The sequence below is a fragment of the Meleagris gallopavo genome, chromosome Z, assembly GCF_000146605.3.
Source record: "Meleagris gallopavo isolate NT-WF06-2002-E0010 breed Aviagen turkey brand Nicholas breeding stock chromosome Z, Turkey_5.1, whole genome shotgun sequence".
Lineage (NCBI taxonomy): Eukaryota > Metazoa > Chordata > Aves > Galliformes > Phasianidae > Meleagris > Meleagris gallopavo.
This window is the reverse complement of record NC_015041.2, coordinates 27010474-27032758: the sequence shown is the minus strand read 5'-3', so window position 1 is coordinate 27032758 and position 22285 is coordinate 27010474. Positions and strand designations below refer to the sequence as shown.

At 39.1% G+C, this 22285-nt stretch overlaps 1 protein-coding gene across 1 annotated transcript in view; it reads left to right on the top strand.

Moving 5' to 3' along the window:
* The window catches only part of LOC100550569 (receptor-type tyrosine-protein phosphatase delta-like), a 177211-nt gene that overhangs the window by 72123 nt on the left and 82803 nt on the right, over positions 1 to 22285 (top strand). Inside the window, exons 11-12 of the mRNA XM_031557282.1 lie at positions 3115 to 3205; positions 20799 to 21008. Of these exons, the coding sequence (XP_031413142.1) occupies positions 3115 to 3205; positions 20799 to 21008 (301 nt within the window). The remainder of the gene's footprint in view (positions 1 to 3114; positions 3206 to 20798; positions 21009 to 22285) is intronic.

Below are 22285 nucleotides of genomic sequence, written 5' to 3'. Positions count from 1 at the left end.
CAGGGAAAAAAAAAAGTAATCAGTAGACTGCTACTAAGTTCATCTAGCACATCTTCAGTGTCTGAATGATGTATAAGGACTAATTATCAATTGTTTTTGTTTTATATTAATTCTTATGAATCTGAAAAAGGAAATGTATATACACTGTAGTTACTATATAAATGAGAAAATCTGCTTTTGCAAGGATTTGTTACTCATGTCGTATGCCTTAGCAAAGAAAATTGTCCAAAAGGTAGGCTTAAGCAAGTTAAAAGAGTATGTTTTTGCCTTCCTAGCAAACATTATTATACCCTAAACCTCTTTGAAACTAAACAAAATGAAGATATTCAGGTTAAAATTATGGAATGACACTGCTGAAGAGTAAAATCCTCCATTTGATGTTTGAAGATATTTCATGTTTCTGTGTAGAGGAGAAGTTAGCATAGTAGAAGAAGATTCATTTGACAGATTACTTCTATGAATTGATATTGGAAATTTATATTTTAATGAGGTAACTAGATTGAATAAAGCACTGTAAGAATCCATAGCCTATTGTTGCAGTTCAGCTACCATTTAGTTTTGTTTAAATACTGATAGAAAACATAGTTCAAGATGTTAATATGAATAAATTCTTCTTTGGAAATACTTCAAGGAAAATATGTGTTTATATCAAGGGAGTTGTATAATTCCCCCAAGATATTTTTTCTTTTTCTGCATTTACATTAGAGATGGCCAATTGGACTACTTCTGATACTGGCATGAATTAAGAGAAATCTAGGTTACTTATTTGCCTTAAATTTTTAATTATGAAATAGTAGATTTCAATCCTCTATTCTGGTTTCTACGAACTACAGCCTTGGGTTAGCAACACTTAGAAATTCCATAGCTTATTGGTTGCAAAAATACACTGTTTTTTCAGAAAATTCTCAGCACGGACAGACTTGCTACTTCCACATTCCTAAGCATTTCACAGTTTTCATTCCTACCCCATCAAAATTACTATAAAACATCTGCATACTGCAAGTGTGGCCTGCTGACACTGATTAAGAACAGCACCCATTTATTAATTGGTACAAGATATTTTAGTTCAAAGTGCTCCAAAATGCTGTCTACTAATGTTTCTTCAGGTCTGATTATGTTTAGAAGAATATTACTTCAGCCACTAAGTCCAGTATGTCTACTCCTAAGTTACTGTTTGGCTTGTCTTGTCATTTCTGAGAAATTCTTCTTATAGTTTATTTCTCATCAGTTTGATAAAAGCCAATTTTGGGGAAAGGGAATAATTAAATAGAAACTGTTGAGGAAATTGAATCCTTTGGTATCCTGACTTTGGAGCAGACAAGCAATCTGTGAGGGAGACAAAAAGCTTCTTGGGAGGCAGAGATCCTATAAAAATTTTCTGAAAATCAGATGTCACAACAAAAGTCATAACCTGTGGGGTGAGGGGGAGAGGAAATGTCAACAAGGAAGAGCTATTTATGTCATTTGCAATTTTTTTGTGTTAAAGAGGAAGCATTTTAGAGCCCAATTAAACTACTTTTAAGATTTTATATTTATTTATAACATTTTTACTTGTCTTGTTGCCCTAGGAGAAATCTTGACAGATTCCTGCAGCTCTTAATGACTTAGGGTCTTGTCATATCTCTCAATCAGATAATTTCAGAAATGTAGTTATACATCTAATCCTAATACATGTTTGGGAAAAATATATGTCTAGATGTAAAGATGATTATTATGAAGCTGAGAATATATCTTACTATAGACATTTTAGTGTTCTTGTTTCATAAAACTATTAAAAAACATTTACAGTAACATTCAAGATAACGTTTAAGGAAAAAAATAAAAATCTGAAGATTTGTTTAGTATACATACTCAGATTTAAAATCTGAGCTCAAGCAGCCTTACTAATTAATAAGAATATAATTCTTAAAGATAATTTTTCGTGTCTACTGTAAAGAATGTACGACAGAAATTTTCTTTAAATCATGACAATACAGCAAGAGAAAAGTTACAGATCTGTGGCTACACTTCTTGTTTAATACGTTCTGTTAGAGCTTTGCATTTCTACAAATAAATTTCTCAAATTTCTTAACTGTATTGAGTGTTAGGAACTTAAGCATTTAGAACAGTAACTAATAATACAGATTGTTGTTAGATTTATTTTAGAGGAAATTGCTTTAGTTAAGAAGAGACCATTAAAATGAACCACTGCTATGCTCTGATATGATAAGACAGTTTATAGAGTTGGTTTAGACTGGGCAAAGTTTTGATTAATTGTAAGGCAAGTCTTTCTTAAGTCTCCTCCTTTACCTACTAATAAATAAATAAATGAAAGGAGGAAGGAGGCAGGAATAGAAAACACTGTTTTCCATAATAGAGACCTTCTTAATGACCTTGTTACTGGAAACAGCTTCTTTCCTTCTCTGAGGTAAGGAGTGCTTATGCTGTTCTTTCTATTTCTTTAGTAACATCAAATTTTTGGTGGAGAAATAGGCAGAAGTGGAGGAAGGAGTGCAGAGGAAGCAAAATATTTTTAGAAAAACTTTTGAGTGGGAAATATGTGAATCCTAGCTGTAAAGAGAACGTACATCTATGACTGTGAAAAGAATACTTAAGTAGGAAAAGCTGATGGCAGTTGATACTCAAAAGTGAAGAGATTGTGTGTGGAATGTGTGAATTTATGATATGTAGTTTCACTTTCTGTTATGGTAACATGTTACCATACTATTCAAATTTTACATGAAAATGGAAAAAATGGGATAATGTTTCATTTTAGGGGTTTGAATTCTTTTATGTTTGTGCTTTTGTTTGTTTCCACATTAGTGATGGTAGGGCACAAGTGAACCATGGTCTTGTATATCAAACAAAATAATAACCTGCAGTCAAATATGCAGGCATTTTAGAACACTGTAATTAAATTTTCCTATACATATTTCTATGTTCAAATGAAAAGGCAGGTAATTAGTACCATTTTTTGTTAAATATGTTATACCAAAAATTATAAATATGTTTGGAAGGCTGGAATATTTCTCAGTGTGACAGGCAGTTTTTATGAGCCCCTCTGAACAAACATACTCCATCAATTTATTTTCCTTTTCCTTCAGCTTCACTTTTGTCCCACTCTTTCTTTTACAGAGGCTATTACATAGTTATTGTGCCTTTGAAGAGATCTCGTGGAAAATTTATCAAACCATGGGAAAGTCCAGATGAAATGGAACTAGATGAGGTACTGTGTATTTTCACTGTCTTCCTCCCTTTTTTTAAGGAAATCATCTTATTAGTGGTATACTATTGATTTAGCAGTTTAAGAAGTTTCGGTTGCCAGAATATTTTGTGTTTATATTTGAATTAGTCTGTGAGAACTGAAACCAAGTTCAAGTTACTCAAATTAGAAGACATTACAAACATTAAGTTTCAATAAAACACACAAAGTGTCTGATCTTTGTTGGCATTAATATTTTATTATTTTTCCTATTGTGAAGTGTAATGTAAAAGTGCAGGAGGTGAAATGAGTTGTCAGAGAAAGCTTAATCACCAGTGATATGAACTCTAATAAAGGTCTGGTTCATTAGTGGAGTGTTTGCTAAGCCTATAACAAATGTTAAATTGCATTTTGCACTGCAGTTTAACATTTGACCTTCTTCTGGTGCCTTTATATGTTTCTTTCACATATTGTAAGGCTGCTGATGAGAAGACGTTACACTATTCTCCATAGTACTGGCAGAGTGTGCTCAGAAAAAAATAAATCTGGAAAGTATAACACTGTGTCATCATTTGACACTACAAATGACATTTCTTTGAAGAATGGAAATCTTTTGACCTCTGTGACAAGCCCAGTAATACTAGAAATCTATTTATTATTGATAGGATAAATAAACCAGGAAGTTTAGTGTCAGGATCCAGTCCAGTCTTCTGGTATACATAATGGCAATATGGTACAATCTAAATTGTATTATTCCAAACTGATGGATTGAAGCTATTATTTATGGTTGTAAAGCTCTTCTCAGAGTTGCATATGAAAGCCAGTTATGAAAGAGGTAATGTTGCTATTCCTATATCTAGCTGGTATTTTAGATCCCATTTAGGTGTCATGGTAACTTGTACATATGGTTTCTAGCTTAATGATATTTTTATTTGTTCATACTTTTCCTTTTTCTTTTGGTGGGTTCAGGACTTCCGTGTTACAGAGATGCTTCACCATGTACAAAGTCAGGAATTCAGGAATCAAAAGGGAGTTAGGAACTTCGGAAGAAGGGGCAGGCAACTGCAGGACTACAGAGCAGCTGTCCAATTTTGTAGGGAGAAAACTAGAAGATACAGAGCCCAAGTGGAACTCAGTTTGGGTAGTGTAGCAAAAGATGATAAAAGATGCTTTGATAAGTACATCAATAACAAAAGGAGAAATAAGGAGCCTCCATCTTTTATTGGATGTGAGGGGCAACACAGTGTTGAATAATGAGGATAAGACTGAGGAAAACAAAATTGTCTTTCTTAGAAAGGACAATTGTTCACAGGATACCCAGACTGTTAATTTGTAAGATGATGAGAGGAAGCAACATGAAGAAAAAAGAAGTCTTAAAATACAGTGGGAAAGATGTAAGTTAACTCTTTCCTGTTTTGAATATTCACGAGTCTGTAGGACCAGGTGGAATTTATCCAGGGGCACTGAAGAAGATGTCAGAAGCACTCACCAGGCCTCTTTCAATAATTTATCAGCAGTCCTGACTAACCAGGGGAGTCCTAGTTGGCTGAAGATTGATGAATGTGATGCCTATCTGCAAGAAGGTCAGGAAGAAAGATACAGGAAATTACAGTCCTGTCAGTCTGACCTGCATACCAAGGAAGGTTACGGAACGCTTCATCTTGAGCTCCATCTCATGACACATAGAAAACAATAGAAGCAGATAGCATGGGTTTCTGAAAGTCAAGTCTTCCTGACTAGCCTCATCACCTTCAGTGACAAGTTAACTCACTTCATAGATGAGAGAAAGACTGTGGGTATTGTTTATGTCAGTCATAGTCTTGCACAGTATTTTCCTAGAGAAACTGGTTGCTTATGCTTTGAGGAAAGGTACAGTTGACTAGTTGAGGAATTGGCTGGGTGGTGGGTCTCAAAGAGTTCATTCCATTTGATGGCCACTCACCACTGGCATTCCCTCACAGCTTTTTTTTTTAAACTCATTTTTATCAATGATCTGTGTAAGAGAATCAAGTGCACCCTCAAGTTCACAGGTGGTACCAAGTTTGGCAAGACTGCCAATCTGCTTGAGGATGTACTGAAGCAGCAGTATAGGCTTGGGGAAGACTGGCAAGGAATTTGACTGGCAGAAAAGGACCTGGGGATGATTTCTGGACAGTAGCTGACTGAATATGAGCCAGCAGTATGCCTATGTGTACACAAAGGCAAATGGCATCCTGGTTTGAGCAGCCAGCAGGGCTAGTGGAGTGATAGGCCTCTGACACTTATGAGACCACATTTCTAATACTGTGTTCACTACAAGAAGCACATTGAATTGGTTGAAAGTGCAGAGAAGAGCAACAAAGATGGCAGAGGATTGGAAGATAAGTGTCATGAGAAGCATCTGAGATATCTGGGTTTGTTTAGTCCTCAGAATAGGAAACAGAGGGGACATAATTGCTCCCTACATTTTTCTGAAAATACATTAAGGGTGAAAATAGTGAGGGTCTCTTATCAGGCAACAACTGATAATATCTGAGAAATTACTGCTAGCTGCAGAAATAGAAATTTATATTGAATGTTAGGAGTTTCTTCACAGTGATTCTGTATTGGAACAGTCTGCCCAGGGATCATAGGATGTTTTGGCCTACAAATGACATGAAAGATCATCTAGTTCTAAAACCCCTAGTCAGGACTCCATCCAATCTGGCTTTGAATGTCTTTTGGGATGTGGCATCAACAACTTCTCTGGGCAACATATTTCAGCACCTCATCAAGTTTCAGACACTTGGAATTGAAGGGCAGGTAAGTGGGGAGGCAATGGAGTATCTGCCTACAAGGGAGCTTAAGGCAAGGTGGTTACCCCCATGCCTTGAGACTGCCTCTGTCAGGAAAGAAAGAAGGGAGGTCATGGTGTGTGACTCCCTTCTCAGTGGAACAGAGAACCCCATATGCAGACTGGACCCGAGCTGTCAGGAATAGTGCTGCTTTCTTGGAGCCCGGGTCAGTGACATAACCAAGAAACTCCCAAAGCTGGATAGATCCACTGATTATTTTCCTTCAATCATAGTTCAGATGGGCAGTGATGAAATTGCCTATGAGCTATGAAAAGAGATTTCAGGAGTTTGGGGCATTTAGTTCAAGGAGTGGGAGCTCAAGTGATTTTTTTTTTTTTTTTTGTTCTATACCTTCAGGGGCAGTGAGGGACATGGAGTGGACTTGGAAAGCATAAGCAATGAATAATTGGCTCAGAGGGTGGTGTTGAACCAGAAACTTTGAGTTTTTTGATCAGGAGGCAGTTTACTTGGCCCCTGTCCTGTTGTCCATCCATGGAACCCACCTATCTCAAAGAGGGAAACAAATCCTAGTGCAGAAGCTAGCTGGGCTTATTGAAAGAACTTTAAACTATCTATGACAGGGGAAGGGAACAAAACAGGCCTCACAAGAGATGAGCCCAGGAGAACAGTGCTTGAGCTGCAGGTTAGCCAGACGACTCAGCTGAAGCGCATCTACACCAATGCACGCAGCATGAGCAGCAAGCGGAAGGAGTTAGAAGCAATTGTATGGCAGGCTAACTATGACCTAATTGCTATTACCGAAACATGGTGGGACCACTCCCATGACTGGAGTGCTGTGATGGATGGTTACAAGCTGTTCAGAAGGGATAAATGAGGAAGGAAGGGTGGTGGTGGTGTAGTCCTTTATATTAAAGACTGTTTTGATATTGAAGAGCTTAGGGTTGGGAATGATAAAGTTGAGTGTCTGTGGGTAAGGATCAGGGGGAAGGCCTATAGGGGTGACATCTTGGTGGGGATCTGTAATAATACCTAATCAGGATGAAGAGATGGATGAGGCATTCTATGAGCAGCTTGCAGAAGTCATGTGATTGCTAGCACTCGTTCTTGTGGGAAACTTCAATTTCCCTGATACATGTAGGCAGTATAATACAGCAAGAGGAAGAAGTCCAAGAGGTTTCTAGAGTGTGTGGAAGATAGCTTCTTTAAGCAACTGGTAGGAGAGCCTACCAGGGGTGGTGCCCTGCTAGATCTGCTCTTCACTAACAGAGAAGGACTGCTGGGAAATGTGAAGGCTGGGGACTGTCATGGGCAGAGCAACCATGAAATTGGAGAATTCTCTATTCTGCGAGATGTCAAAAGGGTGATTAGCAAAACTACTATCTTGAACTTCAAGAAGGCGGACTTTGACCTGTTCAGGACGCTTGTAGCACGGGTCCCTTGGGAGTTGCTCCTTAGGGTAAAGTGGTCTAGGAAGCCTGGACACTCCTCAAGATGGAAATCCTAAAGGTACAAGAACAGGCTGTCCCTGAATGCCATAAGGCAACCTATAGGGGAAGAAAATCAGTGTGGATAAGCCGAGTACTACTGTTGAGACTCCAGAAGAAAAAGAGAGCCTATGTCCTCTGGAAGAAGGGACAGGCTACTTGGGAAATTACAAGGAAGTTGCGAAGGTATGCAGGGAGGAAGTTAGGAGGGCAAAAGCCCAAATTGAACTCAGATTGACCACCGCAGTAAAAGAGAATAAGAAATCCTTTTATAAATATATCAACAGTAAGAGAAGAACCAGGGAGAATTTTCATCCTTTATTTGATGCAGGGAATGTGACCACTGAGGATAAGGAGAAGGCTAAGGTCCTCAACGCCTTCTTTACATCTGCCTTTAATAGGCAGATCAGTTATCCTCAGGGCACTTTACGGCCTGTTATGGAAATCAGGGATGATATGCAGTGATTCTGGTGGAGACAGTTCGAGAGATCCTCCTCCATCTGGACTGTCACAAGTCCATGGGACTGGATGAGCTTCATCCTAGGATGCTGAGGGAGCTGGAGGAAGTGATTGCCAACCTGCTCTTGGCCATCTACCAGCGCTCCCAGTTATCTGGAGAGGTCCAAGAGGACTGGAGGATTGCCAGTGTGAACCCCATCTACCAGACCTCGGTACCAGGGAAAGTTATGGAGCAAATCATCTTGAGTGAGATCACATGGCATGTGTGTGGCATTCAAGGGATCAGGCCTAGCCAGCGCAGGTTCATGAAAGGCAGGTTGTGCTTGACCAATCTCATCTCCTTCTATGACTGGGTGACCAGCCTGGTAGATGCGGAAAAGGCTGTTGATGTAGTCTACCTAGACTTTGGCAAAGCCTTTGACATGGTCTCTCATAGTATTCTTCTGGGGAAACTGGCTGCCCGTGGCCTGGATAAGAATATCCTTCTTTGGGTAAGGAACTGGCAAGAGGGCTGTGTCCAACGAGTAGTGGCTAATGGAGCTAAATCTAGCTGCTTACCCGTTACAAGTGGTGTCCCGCAGGGGTTGATACTGGGGCACATCTTGTTTAATATCTTTATTGATGACGTAGATGAAGAGATTGAGTATACCCTCAAAAAGTTTGCAGATGACACCAAGTTGGGAGGTAGCGTCAATTTGCCTGAGGGTAGGGAAGCCCTTCAGAGGAATCTAGATAAGTTGGATTCTGGGATGAGGTTCAACAAGGCCAAGTGCTGGGTCCTGCACTTTGGCCACAATAACCCCATGCAGCACCATAGGCTTGGGAAGAGTGGTTGGATGACTGTGAAGAGGAAAGGGACCTGGAAGTGTTGGTTGATGCTCGTGATGCATGTGAGCCAACAGTGTGCCCAGGTGGCCAAGAAGGCCAATGAATCCTGGCCTGCATTAGAAATAATGTGGCCAGTAGGATCAGGGAGGTAATCATCCCCTTGTACTCAGCACTGGTGAGGCCACACCTTGAGTACTGTGTTCAGTTTTGGGCCCTTCACTACAAAAAAGGTATTGAGGCCCTAGAACGTGTCCAAAGAAGGATAATAAAACTGGTGAGGGGGGTGTCTGGAGCACAAGTCTTATGAGGAGCACCTGAGGGAGCTGGGATTGTTTAGTCTGGAGAAGAGGTGGCTCAGAGGAGACCTTATTGCACTCTCCAACTTCCTGAAGGGAGGTTGTGAGGAGGAGGGCTTTGGCCACTTCTCCTAGCAACAAACAGGATTTGAGGAAATAACCACAAGTTGTACCAGGGGAGGTTTATGTTAGACATAAAGAAGAACTCTTTCTCTCAGAGAGTTGTCAGGCACTGGAATGGCCTGCCCAGGGAGGTGGTGGAGTCACTGTCCCTGGCAGTGTTCTGGATGGGAAGCTACAAGATATGGTTTAGTAGCTTGTGATAGCAATGGTGATGGGAGGGCGGTTGGACTAGATGGATCTTGCTGGTTGTTTCCAACCTTGTGATTCTATGATTCTGTCACCATCTGAGTGAAACATTTCCTACTAACATCTAACTTAAATCTCCCCTATTTTGGTTTTAACACATTCCTTCTTGTCCTATTTCTATGTTCCCATCTAAAAAAAAATAACCTCCCTTCTGACTACTACTTTCCCTAAAGTACTAGAGGACATAATGAGGTCTCCCTAGAGCCTTCTCTTCTCTTTTCCAGACTTAACAAGGCCAGCTGCCTCAACTTTTTTTCATAAGTGTTTTAGCACTCTGATCATCTTTCTGGTCCTTCCCCAGACCTGCTCCAATAACTCCATATCTTTCTTGTGCCCCAGATGGGACTGCATGAGCAGAGTAGAGAAGGGCAATCAACTTCCTCAGCCTGCTGGTCATCCCTTTTTTGATGCATCCCATGATGCAGCTGGCCTTCAAGATCTCAAGTGCTCACTGCTGGCTCACATCCAGCTTTTTGACCACCAGAACCCCCAAATCCTTTTCCACAGGACTCCTCTTAACGAGTTCTTCCCCCAGTCTGTACACATAACTGGGAATGCCTTGACCCAGGTGCAAAACTTTGCATTTTGCCTTGTTGAGTCTCATTAGGCTCACGTGGACCAACTTATAAGCTTGTCTCTCTGGATGGCATCCCTTCCTTCTGTATCAACTACACCACTCAGCTCAGTATCATTAGCAAACTTCCTAAGGGTGCACTTAATCTCACTATCAAAGTCACTGATAAAGAGGTTAAAAAGCACTAGTCTCAGGATGGAGCCCTGGGGGACACCACTCATCAGCACTGATCTGAGCATAGAGCCATTGCATGGTTACAGTCAGAGAGTTGTGGTCAATCAATTATTTATCCAATGAATAATCAAAAAATCCAAGTAAAAATCTATGTATCTCCAATTTATAGATAAGGATGTGATGTGGACCACATCAAAAGCCTTGTAGAGATCTAAGTAGACAGCATCAGTTGCCCTTCCTTCGTCCACTGATTCTGTCAATCCATCAAAAATGGCCACCAGAATGGTCAGGCACGATATACCCTTGGATTACTGACTGTCTTAAATCACTTCTTTATCTTGTATGTGCCTTAATATAGCTTATAGGATGATCTGCTCCATGATCTTCCCAGGCATAGAGGTAAAGCTTGCCACCCTCTACCTTTCTTAAAAATGGGAGTGATGTCTCCCTTTTTTCTAGTCACCAGAGACTTCACCTAACAGCTAGGTTTTTCCAGACATGCTGGACAGACATCAAGGTAACTGAAATCTCCCATCAGGATGAGAGGCTGTGATCATGATGCTTCTTTTAGTTGAAACAAGACGTCCTCATCCACAGGCTTTCCTTGATCAGACAACCTGTAGAAGACTGACTACCACTTGTCTCTTCTTGACCCAGTCCCTAATTTTAACTCTTAATCTCTCAACCTGATCATGGCTGTTACTCAGAGACAACTCTTCACAACCACTTTCTTTAGTACAACTCACGTTTTTTTCCCTGCTTCTTTCTAAAGTTACAGCATTCTCTGTGTCTTCTGTCTATCACTTAGAAGCCCATCCCCTACCCCAACAAATATATTATTTAAATCTCTTCTGATCTATCCAGACAACTTCCCTCCCAGAACATGGTTGCCCCACCTAGTCAGTTGCATCCCACCTATCTGCACATCTGATCTCTCAAAGGCATGCCCAAGATTGCAGAACCCAAAACCCTAAGCATGGCATCATCCATGAAGACAGTTATTCAGCCGTTCCTCTTCCTTCTCCCACAGTCTCAGTCTCCAACCAGGAGGACTGAAAAACACACTAGTCATGCATCTGATCTCTTCAGTGTAATTCCAAGGCACATAGAATCTCTTTTTAATGTTTTGTTGTTTCTTGTTAAAGCCTCCTGTGGCCCCACTTGAATGAGTAGATAAGGATAGTAGTCAGCTGGCTTCATCATACCTGGGTGACTTCTCTTGATGTCTCAAAAACAGGTCCCACACAGACAGTAAACCTCTGGGGAGATTATCCAGATGGCAAATTGGGAACTCAGTACTCCTCAGCAAGGAGTTCCCAGTTACCAAGGTACTATCTTTTTGGTGGAACTGGTGTTCTAATGCCGCCCTTGTCTTGCATGTTATTTTGGCTTGTCATCTCAAGTTTAGAAGCTAGTTTTAGCTTCCCCCATTGCAGGAACTTAATACAGAATTGTCAATCTGTCTGTGTCACTCAGTGCACAATATTAAGCATCAATCTCTCACTCTTAATGCTGGGCATGTCTCAGAATGGTAGTTTCTTTTTGCAACCTGATCAGTTGCTTTAAAAGTTCATTGAGGTGGGAGTGCTTGGGAAGTGGGACTTCTGGATTCTGGAGTTGCCTACAGCAGAAGCTCAGGAAGACTGTGACTCCTAAGTCTTAGTTTCTACCTCATCTTGGTTTTTCCAACTGGTGGCCACCATATTTGTTTCAATAGAAGTCTGCATCTTACTGTTCCCAGATGAGAAGAAAACTGTCTACTCTGCTCCCTCCCTGTGTGAACTGTTGTGCCACACCGTTTTCCCACTGTATTCACTGAGGTCCTGATTGATTGGACTACCTACGGCTTGTTTTCGTAGGTATGGAGGTGTTATGTCACTGCTAATGGCCTACCCATGTCTCCTTAGCCACATGCAGGAGGGCTAGTTGTTCATGGTGGTTCTCTTCTCATCCTGGTGCTCCTTGATTGCAGGATCCTCCTCACCCACTGAAATCTTCTGCTTCACTGGAGAACTCACTTGTACTGGAGCTGATCATTTCAAAGAATGACTAAAACAAGAAATGGTTTGGATTGGAAGGGACTTTAAAAGTTCATCCACTCTAATCCCCATGCCATGGCAGGAACACCTTTCACGAGTCCAAGCTACTCAAAGCCCCATCCAACTTGACCTTGATCAACTTGGCCTTCCAGGCATGAGTCATTTATCACTTTTCAGGCTAGCCTGGTCTACTGCCTTACCTATCCCTAGAGGTAATTAAGAGCTACACATACGTTATGTTGGCTGATATGATGTAGTAATGGGATTTGGTAGGTGGGGTTGATGGCTGGATTTTATCATCTTAAAAGTCTTTTCAAATCTAGATGTTTCTGATTCAGTACACACACTGATGTCAAAACCATCTGCAAGCAGTGATACTTCCCATTGAACAGATGCAGATTACTTTCAATGTTTACACCAAAATACAAAGAAAATATTTTCAGAAACCAACACTACTGTAGAAACCTTTCAAAATATAACATACATCTTTCACTGACAATGATAAATGTGTCCTTTCCTGATTAGAACAGTCTAAGAAGAAAATCTACAGCAATAACAGAACTCTTAATCAGAAGATGAAAAAACTGAATTGTTTGAAGGACTGCATTTTTGTTGCTGCTGACCCTTTTAAAGAAGCATGTGTTACGTCTTGGCAGGTTTCATTTATGTGATCATCCACTGTGAATCAAATGTAGTGCTTACTTCTATCCATTAACATCTTCCCTTAAAAAGAGTTGGACTGTAAATGCCATCAGTTCATGATTATAGTCCTCAGTGACATCAAATAGTTTAAGAGTGAAACTCTGCTGGCAGTATATATACAATAATGGGAAACTGATTTAATATCACCATCCACTTCTAATATCCAAAGATATTCAGTACCATTAACAGATTGAAGGATAGATGCCAGATGACATTGAACTTTGTCAATTAAATTCTATGGATCTGTGTTGCTGATTCTCATAGCAAAGGGTCATTTTAATCATCCTGCTAGTTGTGGTGCATTAATCTGTATAATAGTTTGATAAATAGCATTTATTAATTCAGAAATATTTGGGTCAAGAAGGGTTGTTTCCCACTTTAACTGATATAATTGAGACCACATTGTAGAATTAATGGTGGAAGAAATAAGATATGCATTGACTGGAAAACGACATTTATTTCTGATAAAGAATGAAAGCCCTTGATATATCTCTTACAATCGTGCCAATATATATAGTAACTATTTGGTGGGCAAAAAAAAAATTATGGCCAGTCAGTGTTTGTATTTCATGCTCCCTCATCCCATTTCTGTTACTTAGAGAACTGTTTTTCATCCTGCTTTAAAAAATATGAAATATAGAGAGAGTCTGATAGTGATAGGACAAGGGGAAATGGCTTTAAACTATAAGAGGATAGATTTGGGTTACCTGTTAGGAAGACATTTCTTGTTCAGAGGTTGGTGATACACAGGGACAGGCTGTTCAGAGAGGTTGTAGATGCTCCAGCTCTGGAGGCAGTCAAGGCCAGGTTGGATGGGCAGACTCATCTAGAGACTGGCAACCCTTTCCATGGTGGAAGTGGGGGGAGGAGGGGTGTTTGTGAAACTCGGTGATCTTTATGGTTTCCTCCAACCTATCCATTCTAAGATTCTGTACTGTGCTATCTCTGAAAACATTGGAAAGCAGTGACCCAGTAAATAAATTAAGAGGAGAAACAGCAGCAACAAACTATAACCACAACTATCTGAGCAAGTAATTCTTAATGGTTAACTGAAGATACTTGTGCTTCATGTTTTTGGTACAGTCTCAGATATAAAGCTAGTGTCAGAAAAAAAAAATCAAATAGATTTTCCATTGAAGTGTATTCTAAATGCTTTGCTTAGATTACCTGAAAAAATATCTTAACCGAAATCACAGTTCTGGAATTTTAACTCAACTGTGTAACTACCTACTCAAAAAAAAAACTCTCCAGCTTTATTACATATAACTGATCTTCTTTTTCTTATCGCTTGAATCTCCATTCTTTAAATAAATTAAAAGAGATGAAGAATCTTAAAAGAGCATAAAATATAATGTATCTGAATATTATTTACCTAAAAATAGTAGCTGAGATAGATCTTTTTTATAAACTAAGAATTTCCCATTATTTCTACTTCAAATAGATGTCATGAAAATAAATGAAATTTAACAAAATATTATGTTTTGCACTATGTATTATAGAGCAAGATTGCTTTAGATTTGTAAGCAATAAAATCTAAGTAAAAGCCTGCATGTTAAGTCTTAAATCAATTTAAGAATTTCTGTGAAGTCTTGATATAAAAAACCACAGGGGATATATATGCAAATAGTGATACTTCACAGCAAACTCATCTATACATAAAAAATGAATGAGGCCAGAAGTTCACCTAAGGTCTATTCAGTCATGTGTAATTGATGTCACTGATGAATTTTTTATCTACACACAAACACACCTAAGTTTAGCTGGACAATGGTGATGAATAAGAATTTTGAGCTTTTTTTTTTTAATTTGCCAGTTAAATACATTTTGGTTTACTCAATTAAGTAATATCAGTCATAGCCAAAACTTAGCTTCTGATTACTTCAAATGCTGCAATGGAGTACTCCACCATCCGTGCTGCTAAACATATGCATTTTATATTACTAATTCAAATGCAAGACATGTTTAATATTAGACATTCTCCTTCCCCTTATAGTTTGATGTACTTTTGATTTTGGTACTCCTCACATTATTTTTTTTATGAGTAATTTAAAACTCATACCATAAATGTGGTGTGACCTGGAAACATAGATAATTTATTCAAGATAGTCACACAAGTATCTTTAAATTCTAATGGATACCATAACAGAAAATTAAAATATGGGTTGTGATCTTCAGGTATGACTCAAGCTATGTACATCTCCTCCTACTTATAGTTTGTATAATCAATAAATATACAGATGTTATAATTGTGAAATAAGCAACAGATTTTGATTAAGTAGGTAATAATTACAGAGAATAGATAGAAAGCTTACCCTTATCCTGGGCTCACTGTAAAACTCCAGAGAAGGAATCTCCAGAAAGAGATCCTTTCTACTGGTAGTCAGCTCTTAAATGGGTCTAGGAGAGGTGGAGCCAGGCTTCACCCCTTCCAGCAGCATAGGTGAATTGCCTTCACCTGTGCACCCAGGGCTGACTCATTGCTCATCTCAGGTGATCAATCAGAGGTTCAAGCCGTGATTCAGCAGTTCCCATACATAGTTCCTGGCTTCAAGTTAGTACAAGGATTGCTCTGAAAGTAATGCCTCCTGTTTTATTATGTTGGCCTACAAATCAGAGGTTGAACCTTCCCACCAGTATTCTGTAACCCTTCGTTGCCATGCAACATTAAGAAAAATTGAATTCTCTTATATTCATCAGTGCTTGCTGAACGTATATGGAGACTAAACTCTAGATATGAGCACCTTGAGATAGTGAGTGATGTGATTCAGCTGTGGTGACAACAGTGTGAGGGATAAGCCACATTACGGACAACTATAGATTTTTATAACCACATCATGTAGGCTTTTGTTCATCATCAGCAAAAAATATATAGGTAATTCTGATGACTGCATTGAAAAATAGTGTTTTGTAGCTGAGAATTTGCTGTATCAAACAGTGTTATTGTGCTCTTTGTACCTGTTGTAGTTTCCATGGAAAAAAATAGGACATATTATGTCTATGGGGCCATATGATATCCATTCTCGGGTTCTGAAAGAGATGGCTGATGTGGTTGCTAAGCTGCTCTCCCTCATATCTGAAAAATTATGGCTGCCCGGTGGAGGTCCCGGTGACTGGAAAAAGGGAAACGTTACTTCCATTTTTAAGAAAGGGAGAAAGAAAGGCCTGGGGAACTTCAGATCGGTGAGCCTCACCTCTGTGCTTGGGAAGATCATGGAACATATCCTCCAAGAAGTTATGTTGAGGCATATATGAGGTAAAGAGATGATTTGAGACAGCCAGCATGGCTTCACCAAAGGGCTGATTGTGCCTGATCAATCTGATGGACTTCTATGATGGAGTGAAAGCTTTGGTAGACGGGGGAAGGCGGTGGATGTCATCTACCTGAACTTCTGCAAGGCCTTTGACATGGTCCCTCGCCACATCCTTCTCTCTAAATTGGAGAGGTGTGGATTTGAAGGATGGACTGTTTGATACATTAGAAATTGGCTGGCCGGATAAAGCCGAAGGACTGTGATTAATGGTTCTGTGTCAGAGTGGAGGCAGGTCACTAGTGGTGTCTCTCAGGGGTTGGTCTTGGGACTGTTGCTCTTCAGCATCTTCATCAGTGACATAGATGATGGCATCAAGTGCACCCTCAGCAGGTTTACGGATGACACCAAGCTGAGCAGTGCAGTTGATACACAGGAAGGAAGGGAAGCTATCCAGAGGGGCCTGGACAGGCTGGAGAAGTGAGCCCATGGAAACCTAATGAGGTTCAGTAAAACCAAGTGCAGGGTGCTGCACTTGGGTTGGGGCAATCCCAGGTATTTATGCAAACTGGGGGAAGATCTCCTTGAGAGCAGCCCTGTGGAGAAGGACTTGGGGGTCCTGGTAGACAAGAAGTTGGACGTGAGCCAGCAGTGTGCGCCTGCAGCCTGGAAGGCCAACTGTGTTCTGGCTGCATTAAAAAAGGAGTGGCCAGCAGGGAAGTGATTGTCCCCATCTACTTAGCTCTTGTGAGGCCCCATCTGGAGCCAGGCCTGGGGCCCCTAGTACAGGAAGGATATGGAGCTCTTGGAGCGGGTCCAGAGGAGGGCCATTATGATGATCAGAGGACTGGAGCACCTCTCCTATGAGGAAAGGTTGAGGGAACTGGGCTTGTTTAGCTTGGAGAAGAGAAGGCTCCAGGGAGACCTCAGTGTGGTTTTCCAGTACTCAAAGGGAGCACATAAACAGGAGGGGGAATGGCTGTTTATGAGGGTGGATAGTGATAGGAGAAGGGGGAATGGTTTTAAACTGAGACAGGGAAGGTTTAGGTTAGATATAAGGAGGAAGATTTTTACACAGAGGGTAGTGACACACTACAGGTTGACAAAGGAGGTGGATATCCCCTTCCTGAAGGCATTCAAGGCCAGGCTGGATGTGGCTCTGGGTTCTGGTCTCTGGTGGCTGGTGACCCTGCATGTAGCAGGGGGTTTGAAACTGGATGATTAATATGGTCTGTTTCAACTCAAGCCATTCTATGATTCTATGTTCAGAGCAACCTATATATATAAGTATTCCTCTGTTGCTTTCTGAATATATACCCTTCTGTTTCAGGAGACTTCAGTGTAGTTAGTGCTCAGCTTTCTTTCTAAATGACGCTTCATACAAATACATTAGTTTTTAAGGGCTTTTCAGTACATTTTGATTGGTCTCTGCCTCGTGTTCTGCCCTTAGTAACATTATCTACGATATAAGAAGCTAGCAAGAGATATGAGAGACACATTCTGTAAAGCAACTGCATGGAATTCTTCTTAATATTACAATAATGCACTTTTCTTCTGCCCTCACTTTTAGACCATGAAAACTTACTCTTAGCTGCTCATAGAAATGAGTGAAGGAGGAAAATGGACTGCTGACTGTAGTAATGTCTTTCAGTGATTAACATTATTTCTAATGTCAAATTTTGGCAATTTTTTTTTGTTGCTCAGAGGATCAATTCCAGTGTATAAGTTTTTGAGTTGGAACAATAGAGTTGATACAGTTAAATGATAGTTTGAATGCAAAAACTCTGCAATAGAGAACAGGCTCAGTATTAGAGCTGAGTTGGAAAGCAGTTAACTGCACACTATTACGTACATACCCTCAATTAGCAAGTGTATGGAATTTTAAGGTCACAGCCTGAACCAATACATGAGCACGTGACTTCCTAGAGCTGGAAGGCGTGTGCAATCTGAGCAGGTGCCCTTTCCCCCTGCCCTCTCCTGTTGTGGTACGAGTCTGAACAGGAGGAGACTACATTTGTCAGCTCGCCCCTTTTTCCAAACTTTTACTGGGAGGGGTGAGTTAATTTCTCTTTAACATCTTTTCCTATAGAACCTGTTTCTCCAATAAGGACTCTGTCATCGTCTTCGTTTGCTCTACAGCAAGTTAAGACATTTCACCTGCATTGTCAATAAGTTCTTGTTGCCGTATGGGATCCACTGTGGAAGCAGGCAGAACTGACTTCCAAGCTACTTTGCATCATCTATCAGTAGTCCTGCTTAATCGAGGAGGTCTCAGACAATTGACAACTTGTTAATATGACACCCATTGACAAGAAGAATCAGAGGGAGAATCTGGAGAGCTATAAGCCTGTCAACCTGACCTGAACACTGGGAAAGGTTGTCTTGAGTTCAAACACATGGCATGGGTAGGACAACCAGGGGATCCAGCCCAGCTAACATGAGTTCCTGAAAGTCAGGTTCTGCTTGACCAACCTGATTTCCTTCTATGACCAAGTGACACAACTAATGGATAACTGTAAGGCTGGAAGCATATGTCTTACAAAGAGCAGCAAGGGATATTTTAATCTGTAGAAGAGGGTGCTCAGGAGACACTTTATTGCTCTCTATAACCTCCTGAAAGGACGTTGTGGCGAGGACAAGAATTTCTTGAGTTGTGAAAGGGGAGGTTCAGGTTGGATATTAGGAGAAATTTCTTATCAGAAATAGTAGAAAAGCATTGGAAGTGTCTGCTCAGGAGTCACCAACCTGGAGATTTTCAAGAAAATTATAGATGTGGCTCTGAGGGACGTGGTTTAGTAGGCATGGTGGTGACGGTCTGATGCTTGGACTAGATGGTCTTGGAAGTTTTTTCTAGCCTTAATGATTCTATGAATCTACAAGTCTAACTTTGGATCTGAGCAATACAGGTTGTTTTCATGCCTATCTATAGGTCATGTTTGAAACATGCACTCCAATGAGGAGTATTAATTTGCAGATAATTTTATCTGCATCATATTTTTTAATATGATAGTTGCAAAACACAAATCTCAGGAAGGGAAGGAAGAAGCTAGCTAACAGGGAGCATAGGACTAATAGAGATCTTCCATAACTTAGAATATACCTTAAATGAGTATAAATAGTGGAAATTTCATTTTAATCTCCTTTCTATTTATCTCTATTTATCTCTGAACATTTGTCTCCTCCTCCTAACAAGAAAATGGATGTGATTGTATTAGGATTGAAAAGCCTCAAAGAACTGTAAGACATTGGAAAAATCTATGATTACAAGATGAGACTACTGAACATTGCATAAATTTCATAAGTGAAAAATGGGTAGAACAGTTTAGTGAACTTTAGAAGTCATCCCCTATCATCCAGGAAAAGTTCAGGCTTCTCATAATCTAATCAGATTAATATTTGTTGAATGCCCTTATATCTGTAGTGATAAAAGGTATTGAATAAGCATTTGTTTGATTTAATAAGTAACTCATCAGTGGATTATAACAGTTGAGGTTCTGTTCCATCATTAATTAGTATCTGTTTTACAGATTTGAGCCTCCTATTTAATATTACTGCTAGTGTGGTAATGTGCTTTCTAAATTTGTTAATCAGTACAAATATTCAAGATGACAACGAAAAGTGACATTTTGAAAGGCAAAATATGCAGTTAAAATCTGAAGTGTAGTTGTGTAGGGTGAGTTTGTAGATAATTTTTTCTAGCTAAGCAGCAGAAAAGAGATCTTAGGATTCATAGGTCCTGCTATTTATTCTTATCACTAAACCACTGTAGGTTGAACATATCATGAAGCACATGATTTCTGGTTCTTTTGAACAAAAAAATGACAGTTTCAGATTTGAGATGGAAGATATTTTTATGAATCCCTTCCCACATGTTTCTGCATCTCACTTGCTATTTATTAACTAGATTGAAAAGCTGACATTTTGTAGAATTCAGTATTTCTAAAGTGTTCAGTGATCTTAACAACTATGAGAGAAATGAGAGAAAAATAATTATTATTAAATAAAAGGTGTCAACATCTTTTTTTTATGGTATATCATTACAAGTGCTAGTACACTGAATAATCTGTATTTCAGAGTTATCAGAAAAAGTTAAAATAGGTAGTATAAATTAATTCCAATAATCGGGATATTTTAAGCTTTGGATTTTTTATTAGCAGCTTTTAAATAATCACATCATATGGCGTAGTTTTATTGTATCATAAAGAAAATAAGAAAGTACATTTTAAACTTATATGGATGACAAAAACATTATTCATTGACTAACTTCATGTATGTATATATGAAAAGAATGTATGCATATATCTCTCTTCAAGAAAAAAAAAAAAAAACACATATTATTCTATTATATTTATATTTTTATTTGTTTATGTATTTACCTGGAATACAAAAATATCAGACACTGAAAAATAATTTAATTGTCCTGTGTTTATAGTATGGGTAATACCTTTGCTAAATAGTATTTTAACAAGGAAAATTTTGCAATTTCAGTACCGTTTAGTGGTACTGACATGACCTGATGTAATGTAGATTAACTGCTTTTTTGTAGTTGCATTAAATACGTTAAATGCATTAAATTTTCTCATTACATTGATAAAAAGTTACCTTACATGTATCTTTCTTTTAATGCTTTCTCTCTCTCTCTTTTTTTTCCCCTTTCCTTTTTTGTAAAGCTGCTTAAAGAGATAGCTAGGAAACGCAGAAGCATTCGTTTTGGGAGGGAAGCTGAATTAAAGCCGTATATTGCAGCTCACTTTGAAGTTCTTCCTACGGAGTTCACACTGGGGGATAAGAAGCATTATGGTGGCTTTGAGAATAAACAACTGCAAACTGGTCAAGAATATGTTTTCTTTGTGTTGGCTGTAATGGAGCACTCAGAATCTGTAAGTTAATAACTAATTTCAGTCCTAAAATTACCTTCCCCAATCAGTAACACATTTCTTCAGTGCTTGCTTGAGTTTTTAAGCTGTATGTCTAAAGTTAATGTTTATGTGCTGATTTCCATTTAAGTCTTTGAATTTTATTATGTTGTATGCACCTTGGTGTGTTACTTCAGTGTGTAACTGAAAGCTAAGGATCACCTTTTATTAGCTGTGCTTTAATCCTTTTCAAATTAAATGTTCTGCTATTTGAGTTCACTGGCACTGGTTCTGAGGCATGAACTTTACAGCTGTATCTTTTTCAGTGTCTTTGAGAAAGAGTTTGTTAGCTGACCTAGGACTACAATTGAATAGTGTTATTGGATATGTAGGATTCTTTGAAAGATAAGTTGAACTGGAGACATGCACAGCTACTGTTTTGAATTACAGTAATTTCCTAACAGCTTTATCAGTCAATTGCTAGAAAGTAAGAAAATAATTCAAGGAAAAATTCTGAGGAGAGCTGAATAATAAGCTGTCACCTCTCTTGATGTAATTTGTTTTGTACTTATTTCCATTTATGCTTGAGTTAATAGGTGTGTAATATATGGGAAAATAGAGAGACAATGAGAGGAAGAGAAAGGGAGGAAGAGAAAGCAAGGAGGAGAAATGCATGAAGAGAACAGAAGGAGACAAACAGAACTGTTTCGTTAACTGCTTGTTAAGACTTTAGTGTACACTGTGTAACATGGTCTCTTTCTAATTCGTTCCTATATCTGACACGTACATTTTCTGGCTCTGTCACTTGAACTACCATGCTAGTAATCTGGATTCTAGTCAGATGCTTCCAGTGTGCAATCTTACAATTGCTATTTGATTTTGAGTTTACCAAATTATACACTATGAAGAAGTTGTTTCAATTTGTATACTTTTGGATACATTGCTTTATTTGAAAATAAAATAAGTATCCACGGGATGTTCTGATGTAAATCAAAAGTTTTCTTTTCACTCTTTGACAGAGATTGTTAGAAAATTCTTATGATGCTGCATCTAGTAGGTTCTAAACAGAGTTACTATGCAGCTTTTTTTTGTGAGGTTTAATGGCAAAACAAATCCAGTTTAAATATTGGAGAATCATCAATAAATGCTCGAACTACAGTCCCCCTGAAGCCTTTTTCTGCCTGCTCCAAATGCAGAGGCTAAATACAAAGTGTTTCTTACCATAGCAAGATAGGATGTGGGTTTTTTTTATTTTGTTTTGTTGTTGTTGTTGTTTTCTCTTTTTGTTTTTGTTTTGTTTT